Below are 24,871 nucleotides of genomic sequence, written 5' to 3'. Positions count from 1 at the left end.
CCGACTCGGAGAACCCACGCTTTGATAGAACTAGGCGTTCAATCTCCAAGCAGTCAGACGCAGAGAAACTAGATTTGGATGTGAGAACGGACCTTGGATTAGAAGGTCCCGCCTCATTGGCAAGGTCCACGGTGGAACCGAGGACATGCCCACTAGGTCTGCATACCAAGTCCTGCGTGGCCACGCAGGTGCTATCAGAATCACTGAAGCTCTCTCCTGCTTGATTCTGGCAACCAGACGTGGAAGGAGAGGAAGCGGTGGAAATACGTAGGCCAGATTGAAGGACCAAGGTACTGCTAGAGCATCCATCAGTACCGCCTTGGGGTCCCGGGACCTGGACCCGTAACGAGGAAGTTTGGCATTCTGACGCGACCCCATCAGATCTAATTCTGGTGTGCCCCATAGCTGAATCAGCAAATACCTCCGGATGGAGTTCCCACTCCCCCGGATGAAAAGTCTGACGACTTAGAAAATCCGCCTCCCAGTTCTCTACTCCTAGAATGTGGATTGCTGAGAGATGGCAAGAGTGATCCTCTGCCCATTGGATAATTTTGGTTACTTCCATCATCGCTAGAGAACTCCTTGTTCCTCCCTGATGATATAAGCTACAGTCGTGATGTTGACTGACTGAAACCTAATGAATTTGGCTGCAGCAAGCTGAGGCCATGCCTGAAGCGCCTTGAATATCGCTCTCAGTTCTAGGATGTTTATCGGAAGAAGAGATTCCTCCCGAGACCATAAGCCTTGTGCTTTCAGGGATTTCCAGACTGCACCCCAGCCTAGCAGGCTGGCATCTGTCGTTACAATGAGCCACTCTGGCCTGTGGAAGTACATTCCCTGAGACAGGTGGTCCTGAGACAACCACCAGAGAAGAGAATCTCTGGTCTCCTGGTCCAGATGCAGTTGAGGAGATAAATCTGCATAATCCCCATTCCACTGTTTGAGCATGCATAGTTGCAGTGGTCTGAGGTGTAGGCGGGCAAAAGGAACTATGTCCATTGCCGCTACTATGAGTCCGATTACCTCCATACACTGAGCCACAGATGGCCGAGGAATGGAATGAAGAGTTCGGCAAGTGGTTAAGAGTTTTTCATTTCTACCAAATCTATCAGAGTCCCCAGAAAGGAAACTCTTGTGAGAGGGAAGAGAGAACTCTTTTTTATGTTCACCTTCCACCCGTGAGATCTCAGAAAAGCCAACACAATGTCTGTATTAGACTTGGCTAGCTGAAAAGTTGACGCCTGAATTTAGATGTCTAGATAAGGCGCCACTGCTATGCCCCGAGGTCGTAGAACCGCCAGAAGGGACCCTAGCACCTTTGTGAAAATTCTTGGAGCCGTGGCTAACCCGAAGGGAAGAGCCACAAACTGGTAATGCCTGTTTAGAAAGGCAAATCTAAGAAATTGATGATGATCTCTGTGAATAGGGATGTGTAGATACGCATACTTTAAGTCCACGGTAGTCATATAGTGACCTTCCTGGATCAGAGGCAGAATAGTCCGAATGGTCTCCATCTTGAATGATGGAACCTTGAGGAACTTGTTTAGAATTTTGAGATCCAAGATTGGTCTGAAAGTTCCCTCTTTCTTGGGAACCACAAACAGGTTTGAGTAGAACCCTAGTCCCTGTTCCTCTTTTGGGAATGGGCGGATCACCCCCATGGTAAGCAAATCTTCTACACAGCGTAAGAACGCTTCTCTCTTTGTCTGGTTTACAGACAATCGAGAAATATGAAATCTCCCCCGTGGAAGGGAGTCTTTGAATTCCCGAAGATGTCCCTGGGACACAATTTCTAAAGCCCAGGGATCGTGAACATCTCTTGCCCAAGCCTGAGCGAAGAGAGAGAGTCTGCCCCCTACTAGATCCGGTCACGGATCGGGGGCTACCCCTTCATGCTGTCTTAGAGGCAGCTGCAGGCTTCTTGGCCTGTTTACCCTTGTTCCAAGCCTGGTTAGGTCTCCAGACTGACTTGGATTGGGCAAAATTCCCCTCTTGCTTTGTAGCAGAGGAAGCCGAAACGGAACCACTCTTGAAGTTTTGAAAGGAACGAAAATTACTTTGTTTGATCTTCATCTTATTTGATCTATCCTGAGGGAGGGCATGACCTTTCCCTCCAGTGATGTCTGAAATAATCTCTTTCAGTTCAGGCCCAAATAGGGTCTTTCCTTTGAAAGGGATGTTCAAAAGTTTAGATTTGGATGACACATCAGCAGACCAGGACTTAAGCCATAACGCCCTGCGTGCAAAAATGGCAAAACCTGAATTCTTTGCCGGTAATTTAGCCAGTTGAAAAGCGGCATCTGTAATAAAAGAATTAGCCAATTTAAGGGCCTTAATTCTGTCCATAATCTCCTCTAATGGAGTCTCCATCTGAAGAGCCTCTTCTAGAGCCTCAAACCAGAAAGCAGCTGCAGTAGTTACAGGAACAATGCACGCAATAGGTTGAAGAGAAAAACCCTGATGAACAAAAATTTTCTTCAGGAGACCCTCTAATTTTTTATCCAAAGGATCTTTGAAAGCTCTACTGTCTTCGATAGGTATAGTTGTACGCTTAGACAGAGTAGAAATAGCTCCCTCCACCTTAGGGACTGTCTGCCACGAGTCCCGCATGGCGTCAGATATGGGAAACATTTTCTTAAAAACAGGAGGGGGAGAGAACGGAATACCTGGTCTATCCCACTCCTTAGTAATAATATTCACAATCCTCTTGGGAACTGAAAAAACATCAGTGTAAACAGGAACCTCTAAGTATTTATCCATTTTACACAATTTCTCTGGAACCACTATAGGGTCACAATCATCTAGAGTCGCTAATACCTCCCTAAGCAATAAGCGGAGGTGTTCAAGCTTAAATTTAAAGGCCGTCATATCAGAATCTGAGGAAGTGTCTTTCCTGAATCAGAAATTTCTCCCTCAGATAACAAATCCCTCACCCCTACTTCAGAGCATTGTGAGGGCATATCAGATACGGCTACTAAAGCGTCAGATGGCTCAGCATTTTTCCTAAACTCAGAGCTGTCCCACTTTCCTTGTAAACCAGGCAGTTTAGATAAAACCTCTGTGAGGGTTGTATGTCTTGTAAAGTAAAAGAATTTGACGCACTAGAGGTACTTGGCGTCACTTGTGCGGGCGTTACTGGTTGTGACACTTGGGGAGAGCTAGATGGCGAACCCTCATTTACTTCTGACTGAGAATCATCTATTGCTCTATTTTTAAGTGCTAATATATGTTCTTTATAGTTTATAGACATATCAGTACAATTGGGACACATTCTACGAGGGGGTTCCACAATGGCTTCCAAACATATTAAAGGATTACTTTCTGTTATAATTTTTAAGCTAAACAACTAACATATTAAAGTTAATAAACATTAATTAAAACCTACTGACCTATATTTTCTCCAAAATGAAGTTTCATAACGTTCTAAAAGTTATATCTTTTATTCGCTGATGTCACGTTATCCTGCCCACTATTTTCAGCACTGAGTGTTAAAAATACTTAAACCAATAACTCTGTGTTTAAAGCGCCATTTTGAAACCTAGGTATTGTAAACGGATTGGTACAGAGCAAAGGATACCCACGGAGTGGGTTTGGAAAACAATTAAATTTGCAGACAAGATTTCTGATATACGGTAGAGATATGTTAATGAAATGCTATTGATAAAAAGCGTATTTGGGGTAGTTAGTAACAGGCATAGAAAATATTTACTTACAGTGGCCCTTTAAACAAGGATTTTCCTTGGTGTCAGACATGTTAAAGAGGCTAGTAATGTAACAAGCAAGCTTGGAAAACACTGTAATCAAAGTAAAAAACACTTAGAAATAAAACGGTACTGTGCCTTTAAGAGAAAAAAAGCTGCACCAGTTCTGCAAAACAGTGTAAAAAAGCAGTAAACTTAACGAAATTTTTACAGTAGCATTATAAAGGCTTAGTAACTTTGCACAGCTATGCAAATAAACAATTAACCCTTAAATGGCAAAAACGGATTGAAAAAACGTTAACCCCAGTAAAAAAAGACTTTCAGCACCATGCCACAGCTCTGCTGTGGCTCCTACCTGCCCTTCAGAACGATTTGTGGGGGGAAAAACTTCTTTAACAACCCTCAAACACAGCAGAAACAACAGGAGAAGCAGTGATATGTCTCAGGGGAAAGGAAACTGCGCAACTGAGGCGCGAAAATAGGCCCCTCCCACCTCACTCGATGTTTTGAGGCCTACCAGAGAAACACCAGAGTGTCTCTTAATTAAACATGTGAGTTACAAAACTCAAAACCAAGCCACAATGACCCCTTTAGTCCCTTCAAAAAACGTTATAAATGCATCAAAAAACAAAACGTTTTTTCCTAACAGTGTCACCAGTAACTAATGAGCCCTTCAAGCAAGCTGAAATTCCTGTTAAAGTATCTGAATACAGCTTACCCTTCCCTCATGGGGATATTGTCAGCCTTTTCTAGATTTAACACAGTCTGTCTAGAAAAATATAGACTGAACATACCTCATATGCAGCTTAGTCTGCAAACCGTTCTCCCAACTGAAGTTTTCCTATACTCTTCAGGCCTTGTGAGAACAGCAGTGGATCTTAGCTACAAAGTGCTAAGATCATCATCCCTCTTGCAGAAATCTTCATCCCTTTTCTGCCAGAGAGTAAATAGTACACACAGATACCATTTAAAATAATAAACTCTTGCTTGAGAAGTAAAAAACTACATTTTAGTCACCACATAGCTCTTTGCCCTTCCTAGCAGTTAAGCAGGCAGAGAGAATGACTGGGGGGTGGAGCTAAGGGGGGCGCTATATAGACAGCTCTGCTGTGGGTGCTCTCTGCCACTTCCTGTAGGGAAGGAGAATATCCCACAAGTAAGGATGAATCCGTGGACTCGATACATCTTACAAGAGAAAACAGCATTTAAACGTTTATTAGTCTTAACAAGAGGACTGGTTACCTCAATATCCAAAGTAATTAACACTTCTTTTAATAAACACATATACTCTATTTTAAATAAATAAGTAAATTTGTCAGTGTCAATGTCTGAGGAAGTATCAGATAGATCCTCTTCAGAGAAGGATAAATTATTATGTTGTTGGTCATTTGAAATTTCATCAACTGAATGAGAAGTTTTAAAAGATCTTTTACGTTTATTAGAAGTTGAAGGAACTGCAACTGGCAATGTACTATTACTGATGGACACACTATCTGCATGTAAAAGTTTGTCATGACAACTATTACAAATGACATTCGGCGAAATAATTTCCACAATCTTACAACAAATGCACTTAGCTTTGGTAGAACCGATGTCAGGCATTAATGTTCCAGCAGAAACTTCTGAGGCAGGATCAGATTGAGACATCTTGCAAAAAGTAAAACAAAAAACAACGTATAAAGAAAAATGATCACAATCCTTATATGACAGTTTCAGGAATGGGAAAAAATGCAAATAGCATAGCCCTCTGATAGAGAAAAAGGCAAGTGGCAAACATCAATGGGGTATTAAAATAATGAAAAGTTTGGCGCCAAGTATGACGCACAAAGTAACTGAAAACTTTTTTGGTGCCAATAATAACTGGAAATGACGCAACCGTGTGTAAGGCTTCGGCGTCAACTATGGCGCCGGAAATGACGAAGTTTCATCATAGACGTATTTTTCATGCCAAAAAAATTCTCGCACCAAGAATGGCACAATAAAGTCTAGAATTTGGCACACCCGCGGGCCTAATACCGCCTGCAATTTGCAAGAAGTAGTCAATTGAAAAAAAGACTAAACCCCAGGTAAGAAAAAAATTTCTTAAAATTTTTTTTTATTTTCCCCAAATATGAAACTGAGTCTGCAGAAGGAAATACATGAACCTGACTCATGGCAAATATAAGTACAATACATATATTTAGAACTTTATATAAATGCATAAAGTGCCAAACCATAGCTGAGGTGTCTTAAATAATAAAAAACATACTTGCCAAAAGACACCTATCCACATATAGCAGATAGCCAAACCAGTACTGAAACAATTATCAGTAGAGGTAATTGTAAATTGAGAGTACATCGTCGATCTGAAAAGGGAGGTAGGATATGAATCTCTACGACCGATAACAGAGAACCTATGAAATAGACCCCCGTTAGGGAAATCATCGTATTCAATAAGTGATACTTCCTTCACGTCCCTCTGACATTCGCTGTACTCTGAGAGGAATCAGGCTTCAACAATGCTGAGAAGCGCATATCAACGTAGAAATCTTAGCACAAACTTACTTCACCACCTCCATAGGACGCAAAGTTTGTAAAACTGAATTGTGGGTGTGGTGAGGGGGTGTATTTATAGGCATTTTGAGGTTTGGGAAACTTTGCCCCTCCTGGTAGGATTGTATATCGCATACGTCACTAGCTCATGGACTCTTGCCAATTACATGAAAGAAAACATAATTTATGCTTACCTGATAAATTTATTTCTCTTGTAGTGTAGTCAGTCCACGGGTCATCCATTACTTATGGAATATATCTCTTCCTAACAGGAAGCTGCAAGAGAATCACCCAAGCAGAGCTGCTATATAGCTCCTCCCCTCACATGTCATATTCAGTCATTCGACCAAAACCAGACGAGAAAGGAGAAACCATAGGGTGCAGTGGTGACTGGAGTTTAATTAAAATTTAGATCTGCCTTAAAGACAGGGCGGGCCGTGGACTGACTACACTACAAGAGAAATACATTTATCAGGTAAGCATAAATTATGTTTTCTCTTGTTAAGTGTAGTCAGTCCACGGGTCATCCATTACTTATGGAATACCTATACCAAAGCTAAAGTACACGGATGAAGGGAGGGACAAGGCAGGAACATTAAACAGAAGGAACCACTGCCTGAAGTACCTTTCTCCCAAAAAATAGCCTCCGAAGAAGCAAAAGTGTAAAATTTGTAAAATTTTGAAAAAGTGTGAAGTGAAGACCAAGTTGCAGCCTTGCAAATCTGTTCAACAGAGGCCTCATTTTTAAAGGCCCAGGTGGAAGCCACAGCTCTAGTAGAATGAGCTGTAATCCTTTCAGGAGGCTGCTGTCCAGCAGTCTCATAGGCTAAACGTATTATGCTACGAAGCCAAAAAGAGAGAGAGGTAGCCGAAGCCTTTTGACCTCTTCTCTGTCCAGAGTAAACGACAAACCGGGAAGAAGTTTGACGAAAATCTTTAGTTGCCTGCAAATAGAACTTCAGGGCACGGACTACGTCCAGATTATGCAAAAGTCGTTCCTTCTTTGAAGAAGGGTTAGGACACAGTGATGGAACAACAATCTCTTGATTGATATTCCTGTTAGTAACTACCTTAGGTAAGAACCCAGGTTTAGTACGCAGAACTACCTTGTCTGAATGAAAAATCAGATAAGGAGAATCACAATGTAAGGCAGATAACTCAGAGACTCTTCGAGCCGAGGAAATATCCATCAAAAACAGAACCTTCCAGGATAACAGCTTGATATCAATGGAATGAAGGGGTTCAAATGGAACGCCTTGAAGAACGTTAAGAACTAAGTTTAAGCTCCACGGCGGAGCAACAGTCTTAAACACAGGCTTAATCCTAGCTAAAGCCTGAACGTCTGGAACTTCAGCCAGACGTTTGTGTAGAAGAATAGACAGGGCAGAAATCTGTCCCTTTAACGAACTAGCAGATAAGCCCTTTTCTAAACCCTCTTGTAGAAAGGACAATATCCTAGGAATCCTAACCTTACTCCATGAGTAACACTTGGATTCGCACCAATATAAATATTTACGCCATATCTTATGGTAAATTTTTCTGGTAACAGGCTTCCTAGCCTGTATTAAGGTATCAATAACCGACTCCGAGAAGCCACGCTTTGATAGAATCAAGCGTTCAATCTCCATGCAGTCAGCCTCAGAGAAATTAGATTTTGGATGGTTGAAAGGACCCTGAATTAGAAGGTCCTGTCTCAGAGGCAGAGACCACGGTGGACAGGACGACATGTCCACTAGGTCTGCATACCAGGTCCTGCGTGGCCACGCAGGCGCTATCAGAATCACCAAAGCTTTCTCCTGTTTGATCTTGGCAATCAAACGAGGAAGCATCGGAAATGGTGGAAACACATAAGCCATGTTGAAGACCCAAGGGGCTGTCAGAGCATCTATCAGCACCGCTCCCGGGTCCCTGGACCTGGATCCGTAACAAGGAAGCTTTGCGTTCTGGCGAGAAGCCATGAGATCCAGATCTGGTTTGCCCCAACGATGAATCAGTTGAGCAAAGACCTCCGGATGAAGTTCCCACTCCCCCGGATGAAAAGTCTGGCGACTTAGAAAATCCGCCTCCCAGTTCTCCACGCCTGGGATGTAAATCGCTGACAGGTGGCAAGAGTGAGACTCTGCCCAGCGAATTATCTTTGAGACTTCCAACATCGCTAGGGAACTTCTGGTTCCCCCTTGATGGTTGATGTAAGCCACAGTCGTGATGTTGTCCGACTGAAATCTGATGAACCTCAGAGTTGCTAACTGAGGCCAAGCTAGGAGAGCATTGAATATTGCTCTTAATTCCAGAATATTTATTGGGAGGAGTTTCTCCTCCTGAGTCCATAATCCCTGAGCCTTCAGGGAGTTCCAGACTGTGCCCCAGCCTAGAAGGCTGGCGTCTGTTGTTACAATCGTCCAATCTGGCCTGCGAAAGGTCATCCCCTTGGACAGATGTGGCCGAGAAAGCCACCATAGAAGAGAATCTCTGGTCTCTTGATCCAGATTTAGTAGGGGGGACAAATCTGAGTAATCCCCGTTCCACTGATTTAGCATGCACAATTGCAGCGGTCTGAGATGCAGGCGCGCAAATGGTACTATGTCCATTGCCGCTACCATTAAGCCGATTACTTCCATGCACTGAGCTACTGACGGGTGTGGAATGGAATGAAGGACACGGCAAGCATTTAGAAGTTTTGATAACCTGGCCTCTGTCAGGTAAATTTTCATCTCTACAGAATCTATAAGAGTCCCTAGAAAGGGAACCCTTGTAAGTGGTAATAGAGAACTCTTTTCCACGTTCACCTTCCACCCATGCGACCTCAGAAATGCCAGAACTATCTCTGTATGAGACTTGGCAGTTTGAAAACTTGATGCTTGTATCAGAATGTCGTCTAGGTACGGAGTCACCGCTATGCCTCGCGGTCTTAGTACCGCCAGAAGTGAGCCCAGAACTTTTGTAAAGATTCTTGGAGCCGTAGCTAATCCGAAGGGAAGAGCTACAAACTGGTAATGCCTGTCTAGGAAAGCAAATCTTAGGTACCGATAATGATCCTTGTGAATCGGTATGTGAAGGTAGGCATCCTTTAAGTCCACTGTGGTCATGTACTGACCCTCTTGGATCATGGGAAGGATGGTTCGAATAGTTTCCATTTTGAATGATGGAACTCTTAGGAATTTGTTTAGGATTTTTAAGTCCAAGATTGGTCTGAAGGTTCCCTCTTTCTTGGGAACCACAAATAGATTTGAATAGAATCCTTGCCCGTGTTCCGTCCGCGGAACTGGGTGGATCACCCCCATTAGTAAGAGGTCTTGTACACAGCGTAGAAACGCCTCTTTCTTTATTTGGTTTGCTGATAACCTTGAAAGATGAAATCTCCCTCGTGGAGGAGAAGTTTTGAAGTCCAGGAGATATCCCTGAGATATGATCTCCAACGCCCAGGGATCCTGGACATCTCTTGCCCAAGCCTGGGCGAAGAGAGAAAGTCTGCCCCCCACTAGATCCGTTTCCGGATAGGGGGCCCTCTCTTCATGCTGTCTTAGGGGCAACAGCAGGTTTCTTGGCCTGCTTGCCCTTGTTCCAGGACTGGTTAACTTTCCAGCCCTGCCTGTAACGAGCAACAGCTCCTTCCTGTTTTGGAGCGGAGGAAGTTGATGCTGCTCCTGCCTTGAAGTTACGAAAGGCACGAAAATTAGACTGTTTGGCCTTTGATTTGGCCCTGTCCTGAGGTAGAGCATGGCCCTTACCTCCCGTAATGTCAGCTATAATTTCTTTCAAGCCGGGCCCGAATAAGGTCTGCCCTTTGAAAGGAATATTAAGCAATTTAGATTTAGAAGTCACGTCAGCTGACCAGGATTTAAGCCATAGCGCTCTGCGCGCTTGGATGGCGAATCCGGAGTTCTTAGCCGTAAGTTTGATTAAATGTACGACGGCATCAGAAACAAATGCGTTAGCTAGCTTAAGTGCTTTAAGCTTGTTCATAATTTCATCCAATGGAGCTGTGCGAATGGCCTCTTCCAGAGACTCAAACCAAAATGCCGCCGCAGCAGTGACAGGCGCAATGCATGCAAGGGGCTGTAAGATAAAACCTTGTTGAACAAACATTTTCTTAAGGTAACCCTCTAATTTCTTATCCATTGGATCTGAAAAGGCACAACTATCCTCCACCGGGATAGTGGTACGCTTAGCTAAAGTAGAAACTGCTCCCTCCACCTTAGGGACCGTCTGCCATAAGTCTCGTGTGGTGGCGTCTATAGGAAACATTTTCCTAAATATGGGAGGAGGGGAAAAAGTCACACCAGGTCTATCCCACTCCTTGCTAATAATCTCTGTAAGCCTTTTAGGTATAGGAAACACGTCAGTACACACCGGTACCGCATAGTATCTATCCAACCTACATAATTTTTCTGGAATTGCAACTGTGTTACAATCATTCAGAGCCGCTAATACCTCCCCTAGCAATATGCGGAGGTTCTCAAGCTTAAATTTAAAATTAGAAATCTCTGAATCCAGTCTCCCTGGATCAGATCCGTCACCCACAGAATGAAGCTCTCCGTCTTCATGTTCTGCAAACTGTGACGCAGTATCTGACATGGCTCTCACCTCATCCGCGCGCTCTGTCCTTAACCCAGAGCTATCGCGCTTGCCTCTTAATTCTGGCAATTTAGATAATACTTCTGTCATAACAGTAGCCATGTCTTGCAAAGTGATTTGTAAGGGCCTCCCTGATGTACTTGGCGCCACAAAATCACGCACCTCCTGAGCGGGAGGCGAAGGTACTGACACGTGAGGAGAGTTAGTCGGCATAACTTCCCCCTCGTTGTCTGGTGATAATTTCTTTACATGTAAAGATTGACTTTTATTTAAAGTAACATCAATGCAATTAGTACACAAATTTCTATTGGGCTCCACATTGGCCTTTAAACATAGTGAACAAAGAGATTCATCTGTGTCAGACATGTTTAAACAGACTAGCAATGAGACTAGCAAGCTTGGAAATACTTTTCTAAATAAATTTACAAGCACTATAAAAAACGCTACTGTGCCTTTAAGAAGCACAAAAAGCTGTCACAGTTGAAATAATGAACCAAAATAGTTATAGCAACCAATTTTTCACAGTAAATGTATTAAGTTAGCAAAGGATTGCACCCACCAGCAAATGGATGATTAACCCCTTAATACCCAAAAACGGATAACAATTTAATAATTAACGTTTTTATCACAGTCAAAACACACTGTCACAGGTCTGCTGTGACTGATTATCTCCCTCAAAATGAATTGTGAAGACCCCTGAGCTCTCTAGAGACGATCTGGATCATGGAGGATGAAGTAGACAGACTGTGACTGAATTTTTACTGCGCAAAAAAGCGCTAAAATAGGCCCCTCCCACTCATATTACAACAGTGGGGAAGCTCAGATAACTGTTTCTATGCAGAAAACAAAGATGGCCATGTGGTAAAAATCATGCCCCAATAAGTTTTATCACCAAGTACCTCACAAAAAACGATTAACATGCCAGTAAACGTTTTAAACATACATTTGAAAAGTTATGAAGTGTTATTAATAAGCCTGCTACCAGTCGCTTTTACTGCAGTTAAGGCTCATACATTATTTCAGTATTAACAGTATTTTCAGAGTCAATTCCATTCCTTAGAAAAATACATTCAGTGTACACACACTCATCAGCCTAATACCAGTCGCTATCACTGCATTTAAGGCTGAACTTACGTTACATTGGTATAAGCAGTATTTTCTCAGTCAATTCCATTCCTCAGAAAAATAATTTACTGCACATACCTCATTTGCAGGGGGGCCCTGCATGCTATTCCCCTTTTATGAAGTTACCTCACTCCTCAGATGAGAACAGCCAGTGGATCTTAGTTACGTCTGCTAAGATCATAGAAAACGCAGGCAGATTCTTCTTCTAATGCTGCCTGAGAACAAACAGCACACTCCGGTGCCATTTACAATAACAAACTTTTGATTGAAGAAATAAACTAAGTTAAAAAACACCACAGACCTCTCACAGCGACCTATCTTTAGTTAGGCTGCAAGAGAATGACTGAATATGACATGTGAGGGGAGGAGCTATATAGCAGCTCTGCTTGGGTGATTCTCTTGCAGCTTCCTGTTAGGAAGAGATATATTCCATAAGTAATGGATGACCCGTGGACTGACTACACTTAACAAGAGAAATGAGCTTTAATATGGGAAAATGCAAGGTTCCAAAAGGTTCTACATTTTGGAAGTAAAAATAAGCAGGCAATTTATTATTTAAATGGGACAAGACTTAGCCAAACAGAGGAGGAAAGGGATTTGGGAGTAGTAATAGATAACAAGCTAAAGATGGGTGCACAATGCAGGGCAGCGGCTTCAAAAGGCTAATAAGATACTAGCATGTATTAAGAGGCATTGATTCAAGGGAGGAAAGCATAATTCTGTCACTATATAAATCCCTGGTAAGACCTCACCTTGAGTATGGAGTGCAGTTCTGGGGACCGATCGCAAAAAAGATACTGCAGAACTAGAAAAAGTTCAGAGAAAGGCCACAAAGCTAATAAGGGGAATGGCGAATTTAAGATATGAGGGGAGGCTAGCCAAACTGGGTCTGTTTTCGGTAGAAAAACGGCGCTTGAGAGGCGACATTACTTTATATAAATATATTCAAGGCCCATATAAAGAGATGGCAGAAACTCTGTTTATTCCAAGAAAATTGTTTGTGACAAGAGGTCACAATTTAAGATTGGAGGAAAGGAGATTTGATCTCCTGCATCAGAAACATTTTTTTCACTGTAAGAGCAATATAATTGTGGAACTCATTACCAAAGGAGGTAGTAAATGCTAATACCCTAGATACATTTAAAAATTGTTTGGATACATTTCTGTCTAGAAACAAAATTCATGGATATGATTGCTTGTATTAAATGGGTCATCTTTTAGTGGGATTATTTAAGCTTAACTGGATGTTTTTGTAAGTATTTTATATTTGTATAGGTTGAACTTGATGGACTTCAGTCTCTTCAATCTCATCTATTATGTTACTATTAATTATATGATAAAAAATGGATCATTGTTGTATACAACTAAATTTCCATCTCCTAAAGCCTCAAACAAATGAGAGCAGGACTGGACCTTTAGTCAATGTGAGATGAATCAGAGAAACAGTGCATAATAAGATCAAGAAAGAACAGCTAAAATACCTGATGCAAGCATTACCTTGTATAACAAAGTGAATGCTCTCTTATTGGGCTAATCAGAATGGGATAACCAGAGAATAAGGCCAGAGTCTATAAAACCTAGAAACAACTCCAGAGGGGAAAAAACTTTGTGAGAAGGGGGCTGCCCAAACTAACTTCAGGCGGCCCTGAAGGATGTTAAAAGACATTTGCAGCCACATAATAAACAACAAAAGGGGTCACAATCTTCATTTGTACAAAAGCTCTTCAGAATGAAGCAGTGCAACAGAGATACTACTTTTTTCAGCATTAACAGAACAGAGATGGCAAGAAGGTAGGGGTAATATGTTAGTAAAGGAGAAGCACCCAAATACGTCTGAGTTTCAACATACCAGTTTTAAATACAATTTCACAAAATAAATAATAAGTAGAACATTTAAATTACCAGATACGAACAAAACTAGTGTGTGAAACACATTATGTAAATTTAAAGTAACACATATTTTGAAATGTACATCACATATTCCAAACAATAACAATCTGACAGCTGTACCTTTTTGTTACATTTCTCACAATGATAAGCATTTGCACCTTCAAGCAAATCTCCTTTGACATACTGTTCCATAGAATCCAGCAGGTTTTGGTGATTTCTAATATCTACATTCAGGGTTGTAAAAGATTCCTCACATTCGTACCTACAAAATCATTTGAAAAAGAAAAAAAAAATATATATATATATATATAATTAGAAAACATAATTAGTAGTAGACACTAAGCATATTTAAACTCCACATGGAAACTAAAAGGAACTGCAGGCTCTTAAAAAGACACTGGCACCAGTATTTATACTAAAACCATCAATGTCAGTTTCTACCAAATAAGTTGTATGGACAGTATCAAAGAATGTCAGGGACAAAAACAAAACCAACAAAAATTACTATATTTCGCTTCCTGTAAATCACAATGTTCTCTACCTGTGTGTTTTTCTTTGTGTTCTGAAATGCAAAAACTTGTCTATACTTATTTAAAACAACAATTACCACCTTTCTGATCACAGTACTGAACTTTTTTTCTGAGGGTATTATGCATACAAAAACATTAAAGGGACAGTCTATTCAAAATTAAAGTTTCATGATTCAGATAGGGTATGTAATGTTAAACAACTTTCCAATTTACTTTTATTATCAAATTTGCTTAGTTCTCTTGTTATTCTTAATTGAAAGCTAAACCTAGGTAGGCTCATATGCAAATTTCTAAGCCCCTTGAAGGCCGCCTATTATATGAATGTATTTGACAAGTTTATCCACAGCTAGAGGGCATTAGTTCATGTGTGACATATAGATAACATTGTGCTCACGCATGTGGAGTAACTTAGGAGTCAGCACTGATTGGCTAAAATGCAAGGCTGTCAAAAGAACTGAAATAAGGAGGCAGTCTGCAGAGGCTTAGATACAAGGTAATCACAGAGGTAAAATGTATATTAATATAAATATGTTGGTTATGCAAAACTAGAGAATGGGTAATAAAGGCATTATCTTTAAAAAAAATAAATTATATAAAAAGTCTGGAGTAGACTGTCCCTTTAATAATTATATAAAATTACCTTTAGATTGACCTGCATAATCTGTATTATGACATGTAAATATTACCTAAATTACATAAGATATTGTTGTTTATACTTGGTTCCACCCTCTCTCCAAACTGTCCCATTTTAAAGATGCAAATATTTTGGGAAATTCAAACTATTCTTAAATCCAAAGCTTTTCAAGTCCCAAGCAGTTTGGATTTCTACACACACACACACACACACAATATACACACATTTATATTTTTTGTGTTTCTTTGAAGATATTACTGATAACAATTATACAAAGTTTATCTCTAAGGAATTTAGACAAACTATCAGTTAAATGGTTTTCAAAAAAAATCTTTCTTCTCCAGCTCCTAACTACTTAACGTTGGACAAACATTTTCTCAAAATAATTCAAATTACAGACAACAGTTACAATTTGTCTTATTGGATAATTTATTTTAGAAAATGATTCAGTAACTGCATAAGGTGATGACGTTAAAATTGTTTACTCCTGATTTGTACCAGTTTTATATTTTTGTACAATAGTAGATCATAAACATATACGTTACAAAAACAAAATACATTAAAATTATGGGGGGGGAGATAAAAAACTGAAATTAAAATCCTCCATGTCTCAAAATTAAATCAATGTAAATATTTGCATAGGAAATTAGTACATCTAAGCAAGTATCCCCGCTTGCTCCCAGAAATTCTTAATATGCAATGTTTCCAATGCACAAGAGAATTGTGGGTAAGATATGCAAATTAGGTATGCAAATTCTCAGTTTTTTTGCTTCAAAATACTGTTTTAACACAGCGATCCTTTTAAACAGGAATATGACAGCAAACCAGAAACCACTCACTATACAAGCCTGTTTCGTTCTTTTTAGAACTCATCAGTAGGAGATAGATTTCTGATTGCTGCATTGGAAAAGCTATTTTCATGGTTAAACCAAAATTCATTAAAATTATGGGGGGGGAGATAAAAAACTGAAATTAAAATCCTCCATGTCTCAAAATTAAATCAATGTAAATATTTGCATAGGAAATTAGTACATCTAAGCAAGTATCCCCGCTTGCTCCCAGAAATTCTTAATATGCAATGTTTCCAATGCACAAGAGAATTGTGGGTAAGATATGCAAATTAGGTATGCAAATTCTCAGTTTTTTTGCTTCAAAATACTGTTTTAACACAGCGATCCTTTTAAACAGGAATATGACAGCAAACCAGAAATCACTCACTATACAAGCCTGTTTCGTTCTTTTTAGAACTCATCAGTAGGAGATAGATTTCTGATTGCTGCATTGGAAAAGCTATTTTCATGGTTAAACCAAAATTCATTAAAATTATGGGGGGGGAGATAAAAAACTGAAATTAAAATCCTCCATGTCTCAAAATTAAATCAATGTAAATATTTGCATAGGAAATTAGTACATCTAAGCAAGTATCCCCGCTTGCTCCCAGAAATTCTTAATATGCAATGTTTCCAATGCACAAGAGAATTGTGGGTAAGATATGCAAATTAGGTATGCAAATTCTCAGTTTTTTTGCTTAAAAATACTGTTTTAACACAGCGATCCTTTTAAACAGGAATATGACAGCAAACCAGAAATCACTCACTATACAAGCCTGTTTCGTTCTTTTTAGAACTCATCAGTAGGAGATAGATTTCTGATTGCTGCATTGGAAAAGCTATTTTCATGGTTAAACCAAAATTCATTAAAATTATGGGGGGGGAGATAAAAAACTGAAATTAAAATCCTCCATGTCTCAAAATTAAATCAATGTAAATATTTGCATAGGAAATTAGTACATCTAAGCAAGTATCCCCGCTTGCTCCCAGAAATTCTTAATATGCAATGTTTCCAATGCACAAGAGAATTGTGGGTAAGATATGCAAATTAGGTATGCAAATTCTCAGTTTTTTTGCTTCAAAATACTGTTTTAACACAGCGATCCTTTTAAACAGGAATATGACAGCAAACCAGAAATCACTCACTATACAAGCCTGTTTCGTTCTTTTTAGAACTCATCAGTAGGAGATAGATTTCTGATTGCTGCATTGGAAAAGCTATTTTCATGGTTAAACCAAAATTCATTAAAATTATGGGGGGGGAGATAAAAAACTGAAATGAGTTCTAAAAAGAACGAAACAGGCTTGTATAGTGAGTGATTTCTGGTTTGCTGTCATATTCCTGTTTAAAAGGATCGCTGTGTTAAAACAGTATTTTGAAGCAAAAAAACTGAGAATTTGCATACCTAATTTGCATATCTTACCCACAATTCTCTTGTGCATTGGAAACATTGCATATTAAGAATTTCTGGGAGCAAGCGGGGATACTTGCTTAGATGTACTAATTTCCTATGCAAATATTTACATTGATTTAATTTTGAGACATGGAGGATTTTAATTTCAGTTTTTTATCTCCCCCCCCATAATTTTAATGAATTTTGGTTTAACCATGAAAATAGCTTTTCCAATGCAGCAATCAGAAATCTATCTCCTACTGATGAGTTCTAAAAAGAACGAAACAGGCTTGTATAGTGAGTGATTTCTGGTTTGCTGTCATATTCCTGTTTAAAAGGATCGCTGTGTTAAAACAGTATTTTGAAGCAAAAAAACTGAGAATTTGCATACCTAATTTGCATATCTTACCCACAATTCTCTTGTGCATTGGAAACATTGCATATTAAGAATTTCTGGGGGCAAGCGGGGATACTTGCTTAGATGTACTAATTTCCTATGCAAATATTTACATTGATTTAATTTTGAGACATTGAGGATTTTAATTTCAGTTTTTTATCTCCCCCCCCATAATTTTAATGAATTTTGGTTTAACCATGAAAATAGCTTTTCCAATGCAGCAATCAGAAATCTATCTCCTACTGATGAGTTCTAAAAAGAACGAAACAGGCTTGTATAGTGAGTGATTTCTGGTTTGCTGTCATATTCCTGTTTAAAAGGATCGCTGTGTTAAAACAGTATTTTGAAGCAAAAAAACTGAGAATTTGCATACCTAATTTGCATATCTTACCCACAATTCTCTTGTGCATTGGAAACATTGCATATTAAGAATTTCTGGGAGCAAGCGGGGATACTTGCTTAGATGTACTAATTTCCTATGCAAATATTTACATTGATTTAATTTTGAGACATGGAGGATTTTAATTTCAGTTTTTTATCTCCCCCCCCATAATTTTAATGAATTTTGGTTTAACCATGAAAATAGCTTTTCCAATGCAGCAATCAGAAATCTATCTCCTACTGATGAGTTCTAAAAAGAACGAAACAGGCTTGTATAGTGAGTGATTTCTGGTTTGCTGTCATATTCCTGTTTAAAAGGATCGCTGTGTTAAAACAGTATTTTGAAGCAAAAAAACTGAGAATTTGCATACCTAATTTGCATATCTTACCCACAATTCTCTTGTGCATTGGAAACATTGCATATTAAGAATTTCTGGGAGCAAGCGGGGATACTTGCTTAGATGTACTAATTTCCTATGCAAATATTTACATTGATTTAATTTTAAAAACAAAATATATTCTTACCTGATCAATTAATTTCTTTCATGCTGGTGAGAGTCCACAAGTCAATACTCCTGGAATTCAATTTCTGGCCACTCGGAGGAGGCAAAGATTCCCAAAGCTCGAGGAGCGCTTAAAGGGACAGTCTCTTCAAAATTAAACTTTTATCAATTAGATACGGCATGCATTTTTAAACAACTTTCCAATTTACTTTTATCATCAAATCTATGTAAGGAGTATATTGACAACCAACATGAGGAGGCTAAGGGACCAGTCCCTGTGACTGGAATACAAGAAAGGTGAGAGGCAATAAGTGCTCTTAGATCTTTGCCTCCTCCTAGTCGAGTTGAATCCCAGGAGTAATAGCTTGTGGACTCTCAACACCTTCAGAAAGAAATAACACGTGCAATGTAAAATATTGCCATTTAAAAACCTAATTTATGCTTACCTGATAAATCCTTTTCTTTCTTTGTAGTGAGAATCCACAAATTCATTTATTACCTATGGGAAATACTTCACCTGGCCACCAGATGGGCGGCAAAGACACCCCTAACAAAGCTTTACATATCCCTCCCACTTCCCCTACCATCTCAGTAGTTTAAGCCAATGATAAGGAAAAGTAGAGGGGTACAAGGGGTGTTGATGTGCCAAAAGACTGCCACCACTACACAATTTCAAGCTGGTTCATTGCCAAGAAAGAAAATAATTCATCAGGTAAGCAATAATTATGTTTTCTTTCTAATGGCAGTGAGAGTCCACATATGCATTCATTACCTATGGGGAACTATTACCCAAGCTGTGGAGGACACAAAATGAATAGGGAGGGAAAGGTAGGGAAGGCCGTCTTAAGAACTAGGCACCAAACTTTGAAGAAACTTTCTTCCAAAAGATGCCTCTGCTGAGGCAAAAACATAAAATTTATAAAATTTCGTGAAAGAATGCAATGAGGACCAAATCTGTTCAACCGATGTCTCATTCTTGAAGGCCCAGGAAGACGAGACTGCACGGAGAAAAAGTGCCGTAATTCATGATGGAGGCTGCTGGCCCGCTTCTATTTATTCGCCATGCGAATCAAACTTCTGAGTCAGAAGGATAGAGTAACAGCAGAGGCCTTCTGCCCTTTGCACTTACCAGAATGCAGTAAAAACAAGGAAGATAATTGACAAAACTCCTTGGTAGCATGAAGGTAGTACTTTAGAGCTCTAACCACGTCCCAACCCTTCTTTCTCCTTAGAGAAAGAAGGGTTGGGACAAAGAGATGGAACAACAATTTCCTGATTAATATTGTGAGTTGAATAAATCCCCATCTTTGTTAGCAGAACAGTATTATCTGCAAAAAATAATAATCAGATAAGGCGGGTTTACATTGAAGGGCAGACTATTCAGTAACTCTACGAGCAGAAGAAATTGCTAACAAAAACAAAACTTTCCAAGTTAAAAGTTTAATATCAAGAAAATGCATAGGCTCAAACGGAGCCTATTGAACTCTTAGAACAAGATTAAGGCTCCATGGAGGAGCAACGGGTTTAAAAACAGGTCTAATTCTAGCCATAGTCTGAACAAAAGACTGAACATCTGGCAACGTAGCCAACTTCTTATGTACCAAAACATTAAGGGCATAAATCTGACCCTTAAGAGAACTAGCCGACTGGCCCTTCTCTAAAGCATCCTGTAGAAATTGAAGGATATGCAGGGTCTTCACCTTAGCAGTGACCAAGTGCACATTTGCACAAAACATTTTCCGTCTACACCTGTTCAACTACCTGTTTTTTGAACATCTTTATGTGCTGACCGTTTTTATCATATAATGTTTTTACATGCATGTGCATGATTTATTAAAAGTTTGTATTTTTTATTATATTGGCTTGGAGCGCACTTTTTTCTCCACCGTGGATTTCTATTACTTATGTTTGTGAGTTTGCAGACTCACTGAAAGAGTAGCAGCTGCCAATACATTTATATGGGATGGTTCCCTTACCCTCTCTACTTTTTGTAGAATCCTCTCCAAGACAAAACTAGGCATTCAATCTCCATGCAATCAACCTCAGAGACTCTAGATTTTGATAGAAGGGACCTTGCGCCAGAAGGTCCGGCCTCTGTGGTAACTGCGATGGAGGAGCAGATTACATTCTTACTAGATCTGCAATACCAAGTCCAGCGTGGCCACGCTGGACCTAGTTGGATCGCTGAAATTCACTCCTGTTTGATTCGAGTTATGACTCGAGGAAGGACAACTGGAGGAAATATATATACTAGATTGAAGTGCCATTGAACTGCTAAAGTGTCTACCAACTCCATTTGAGGATCCCTCAACCTCGATCCGTATCTTGGCAGTTTGGCATTGAGGCGGAAAGTCATCAGATCTATTTCTCGACACATCCACCTGCGGGTGATCTCACAAAAGACCTTCTGGTTTAGCAAGCCACAGTCGTGATGTTGTCCGACTGAAATCTGATGAACCTCAGGGTTGCTAACTGAGGCCAAGCTAGAAGAGCATTGAATATTGCTCTTAACTTCAGAATATTTATTGGGAGGAGTTTCTCCTCCTGAGTCCACGATCCCTGAGCCTTCAGGGAATTCCAGACTGCACCCCAACCTAGAAGGCTGGCATCTGTTGTTACAATTGTCCAATCTGGCCTGCGAAAGGTCATACCTTTGGACAGATGGACCCGAGATAGCCACCAGAGAAGAGAATCTCTGGTCTCTTGATCCAGATTTAGCAGAGGGGACAAATCTGTGTAATCCCCATTCCACTGACTGAGCATGCATAGTTGCAGCGGTCTGAGATGTAGTCGCGCAAATGGCACTATGTCCATCGCCGCTACCATCAAGCCGATTATTTCCATACACTGAGCCACCGAAGGGCGCGGAATAGAATGAAGAACACGGCAAGATTTTAGAAGCTTTGATAACCTGGATTTTGTCAGGTAAATCTTCATTTTTACAGAATCTATTAGAGTCCCTAGGAAGGAGACTCTTGTGAGTGGGGATAGAGAACTCTTTTCCTCGTTCACCTTCCACCCATGTGACCTGAGAAATGCAAGAACTATGTCCGTATGTGACTTGGCAATCTTAAAGCTTGACGCCTGTATCAGGATGTCGTCCAGATAAGGGGCCACTGATATACCTCAGTCAATGGAGTAGCTGTCCGAAAGGCCTCTTCCAGAGACTCAAACCAGAACGCCGCAGCAGCAGTGACAGGCGCAATGCATGCAAGGGGCTGCAGGATAAAACCTTGTTGAATAAACATTTTTTTAAGGTAACCTTCTAATTTTTTATCCATTGGATCTGAAAAAGCACAACTGTCCTCGACAGGGATAGCGGTACGCTTTGCTAAAGTAGAAACTGCTCCCTCCAACTTAGGGACCGTGTGCCATAAGTCCCGTGTAGTGGCGTCTATTGGAAACATTTTTCTAAAAATAGGAGGGGGGGGGGGGGGAAACGACACACCGGGTCTATCCCACTCCTTATTAATGATTTCTGTAAACCTTTTAGGTATTGGAAAAACATCAGTACACACCGGCACTGCATAGTATTTATCCAGTCTACACAATTTCTCTGGTACTGCAATTGTGTTACAGTCATTCAGAGCAGCTAACACCTCCCCAAGCAATACACGGAGGTTCTCAAGCTTAAATTTAAAAGTAGAAATATCTGAATCAGGTTTCCACGAATCGGAAATGTCACCCACAGACTGAAGCTCTCCTTCCTCAGCTTCTGCATATTGTGACGCAGTATCAGACATGGGCCTTAAGGCATCTGCGCGCTCTGTACTACGTCTAACCCCAGAGCTATCGCGCTTTCCTCTGAATTCCGGCAGTCTGGCTAATACCGCTGACAGGGTATTATCCATGATTGCTGCCATGTCCTGCAAAGTAATCGCTATGGGCGTCTTTGATGTACTTGGCCCCATTTTAGCGTGAGTCCCTTGAGCGGGAGTCAAAGGGTCTGACACGTGGGGAGAGTTAGTCGGCATAACTTCCCCCTTACCAGAATCCTCTGGTGATACATTTTTTAAAGATAAAAACTGATCTTTATTGTTTAAAGTGAAATCAATACATTTAGTACACATTCTCATATGGGGTTCCACCATGGCTTTTAAACATAATGAACAAGGAGTTTCCTCTATGTCAGACATGTTTATACAGACTAGCAATGAGACTAGCAAGCTTGGAAAACACTTTACATCAAGTTAAACAAGCAATATAAAAAACGTTACTGTGCCTTTAAGGGAAAAAAATTTTGCTAAAATTTGAAATAACAGTGAAAAAAGGCAGTTAAACTAACGAAATTTTTACAGTGTATGTAACAAGTTAGCAGAGCATTGCACCCACTTGCAAATGGATGATTAATCCCTTAATACAAAAAACGGATTAACAAATTGAAAAAAACGTTTTTTAAACAGTCACAACAACTGCCACAGCTTCACTGTGGCTTTACCTTCCTCAATATATGACTTTTGAAGCCTTTTGAGCCCTTTAGAGATGTCCTAAAGCATGCAGGGGACTGCTGAGGGAAGCTGAATGTCTCTGTCTGTAATTTTAACTAGGCCCCTCCCACTCATATTACAACAGTGGAAAGCCTCAGGAAACTGTTTCTAGGCAAAAATCAAGCCAGCCATGTGGAAAAAACTAGGCCCCAATAAGTTTTATCACCAAAGCATATATAAAAACGATTAAACATGCCAGCAAACGTTTTATATTGCACATTAATCAGAGTATATACATCTGATAGCAAGCCTGATACTAGTCGCTATTAAATCACTGTATTTAGGCTTAACTTACATTAATCCGGTATCAGCAGCTTTTTTCTAGCAAATTCCATCCCTAGAAAAACTTAAACTGCACATACCTTATTGCAGGATAACCTGCACGCCATTCTCCCTCTGAAGTTACCTCATTCCTCAGACATATGTGAGAACAGCAGTGGATCTTAGTTACTTCTGCTAAGATCATAGAAAAACGCAGGCAGATTCTTCTTCTAAATGCTGCCTGAGATAAAATAGTACAACTCCGGTACCATTTAAAAACAATAAACTTTTGATTGAAGAAAAAACTAACTATATTACACCACTTTCCTCTTACTACCTCCAGCTATGTTGAGAGCTTGCAAGAAAATGACTGGATATGGCAGTTAGGGGAGGAGCTATATAGCAGCTCTGCTGTGGGTGATCCTCTTGCAACTTCCTGTTGGGAAGGAGAATATCCCACAAGTAATGGATGATCCGTGGACTGGATACACCTTACAAGAGAAATAGACCCCGCTTATCTCACTCGATGTCTCACAGCCTAAAATAATCGCACCAGAGCGGTCTAAAACCTAGCCATGTGGGTTCATATACCCATAAGTGAAGCCATGTGTACCCTCTATACTTCAATAAAGTAAAAAAACATCTGCCATCAAAAACGTTATCTGTAACTCCCAATTATGAAAATGTTTGCCCACAAACATCATAACATCAGTGTCACCATTTTTTATATAGCCGAATATGCAAGTTCAGTAATACCCCTCTTTATACTTTAGGATTACTGCTTACACTTTCCCTCATGGGAATACTGTCAGCCAATTCTGAAATAACACAGTCTCTCCAGAAAAAAATGACTGAACATACCTCCCTGCTTATAGCATGAAAAAACGTTCCTCACACTGAATTTTCTTAAGTACTCCTCAGCCATTCTGTGGGAACTCCTCTGGATCTTAGTAACAACTGCTAAGATCATCAGCTTCCAGGCAGAAGTCTTCATCCATCTGCTGCCTGGGAGAAAATAGCACACACCGGTACCATTTAAAATAAAGTCTTGCTTGAAGAAATTAAAAACTAACATTTTATCACCTCTCACTTTACCCTTCCTATTACTTAGAGTAGGCAAAGAGAATGACTGGGGGGGTGGAGTCAAGGGAGGAGCTATATAGACAGCTCTGCTGTGGTGCTCTTTGCCACTTCCTGTTAGCAGGAGGATAATATCCCACAAGTAAAGGATGAATCAGTGGAAGAAATACCAACCAGACCTTGTTCCTGCGGAGAAACTGGAACTATAAATCTCAGGGCAAAAAAATCCTTGATACAATTTAAAAACGCCTCTCTCTATCTGGTCTACAGATAATCTTGAGAAAGAGACCTGCCTCTGGGAGAAAAAGTCTTCAATTCTATCTCGTACCCCTGAGATACAATTTCCAAGGCCCACAGGTCTGGGACATCTTGTATCCAAGCCTGAGCAAATTGAGAAAGCCTGCCCCCAACTAGATCAGTTCCTGGATCGGGGGCTGACCCTACATGCTGACTTGGAGTCAGCCGCAGGCTTCTTAGACTGTTTCCCCTTGTTCCAAGACTGACCAGCCTTCCAGGAAGAATTGGATAGTTCCTGTTTGAAAAAGGAAGCG

The 24,871-nt window shown here is 40.3% G+C and overlaps 1 protein-coding gene across 1 annotated transcript in view; it reads right to left on the bottom strand.

The window, feature by feature from the left end:
• Positions 1–24,871, bottom strand: part of USP9X (ubiquitin specific peptidase 9 X-linked) — a gene marked incomplete in the record, with an annotated part of 1,177,890 nt that overhangs the window by 147,946 nt on the left and 1,005,073 nt on the right. The window contains 1 exon segment of the mRNA XM_053706481.1: positions 13,944–14,085. Within this exon segment, the coding sequence (XP_053562456.1) occupies positions 13,944–14,085 (142 nt within the window).

This window comes from Bombina bombina, chromosome 3, assembly GCF_027579735.1.
Source record: "Bombina bombina isolate aBomBom1 chromosome 3, aBomBom1.pri, whole genome shotgun sequence".
NCBI lineage: Eukaryota > Metazoa > Chordata > Amphibia > Anura > Bombinatoridae > Bombina > Bombina bombina.
Note: the sequence above shows the minus strand (reverse complement) of the source record. Positions and strands in the feature narration are given on the sequence as shown.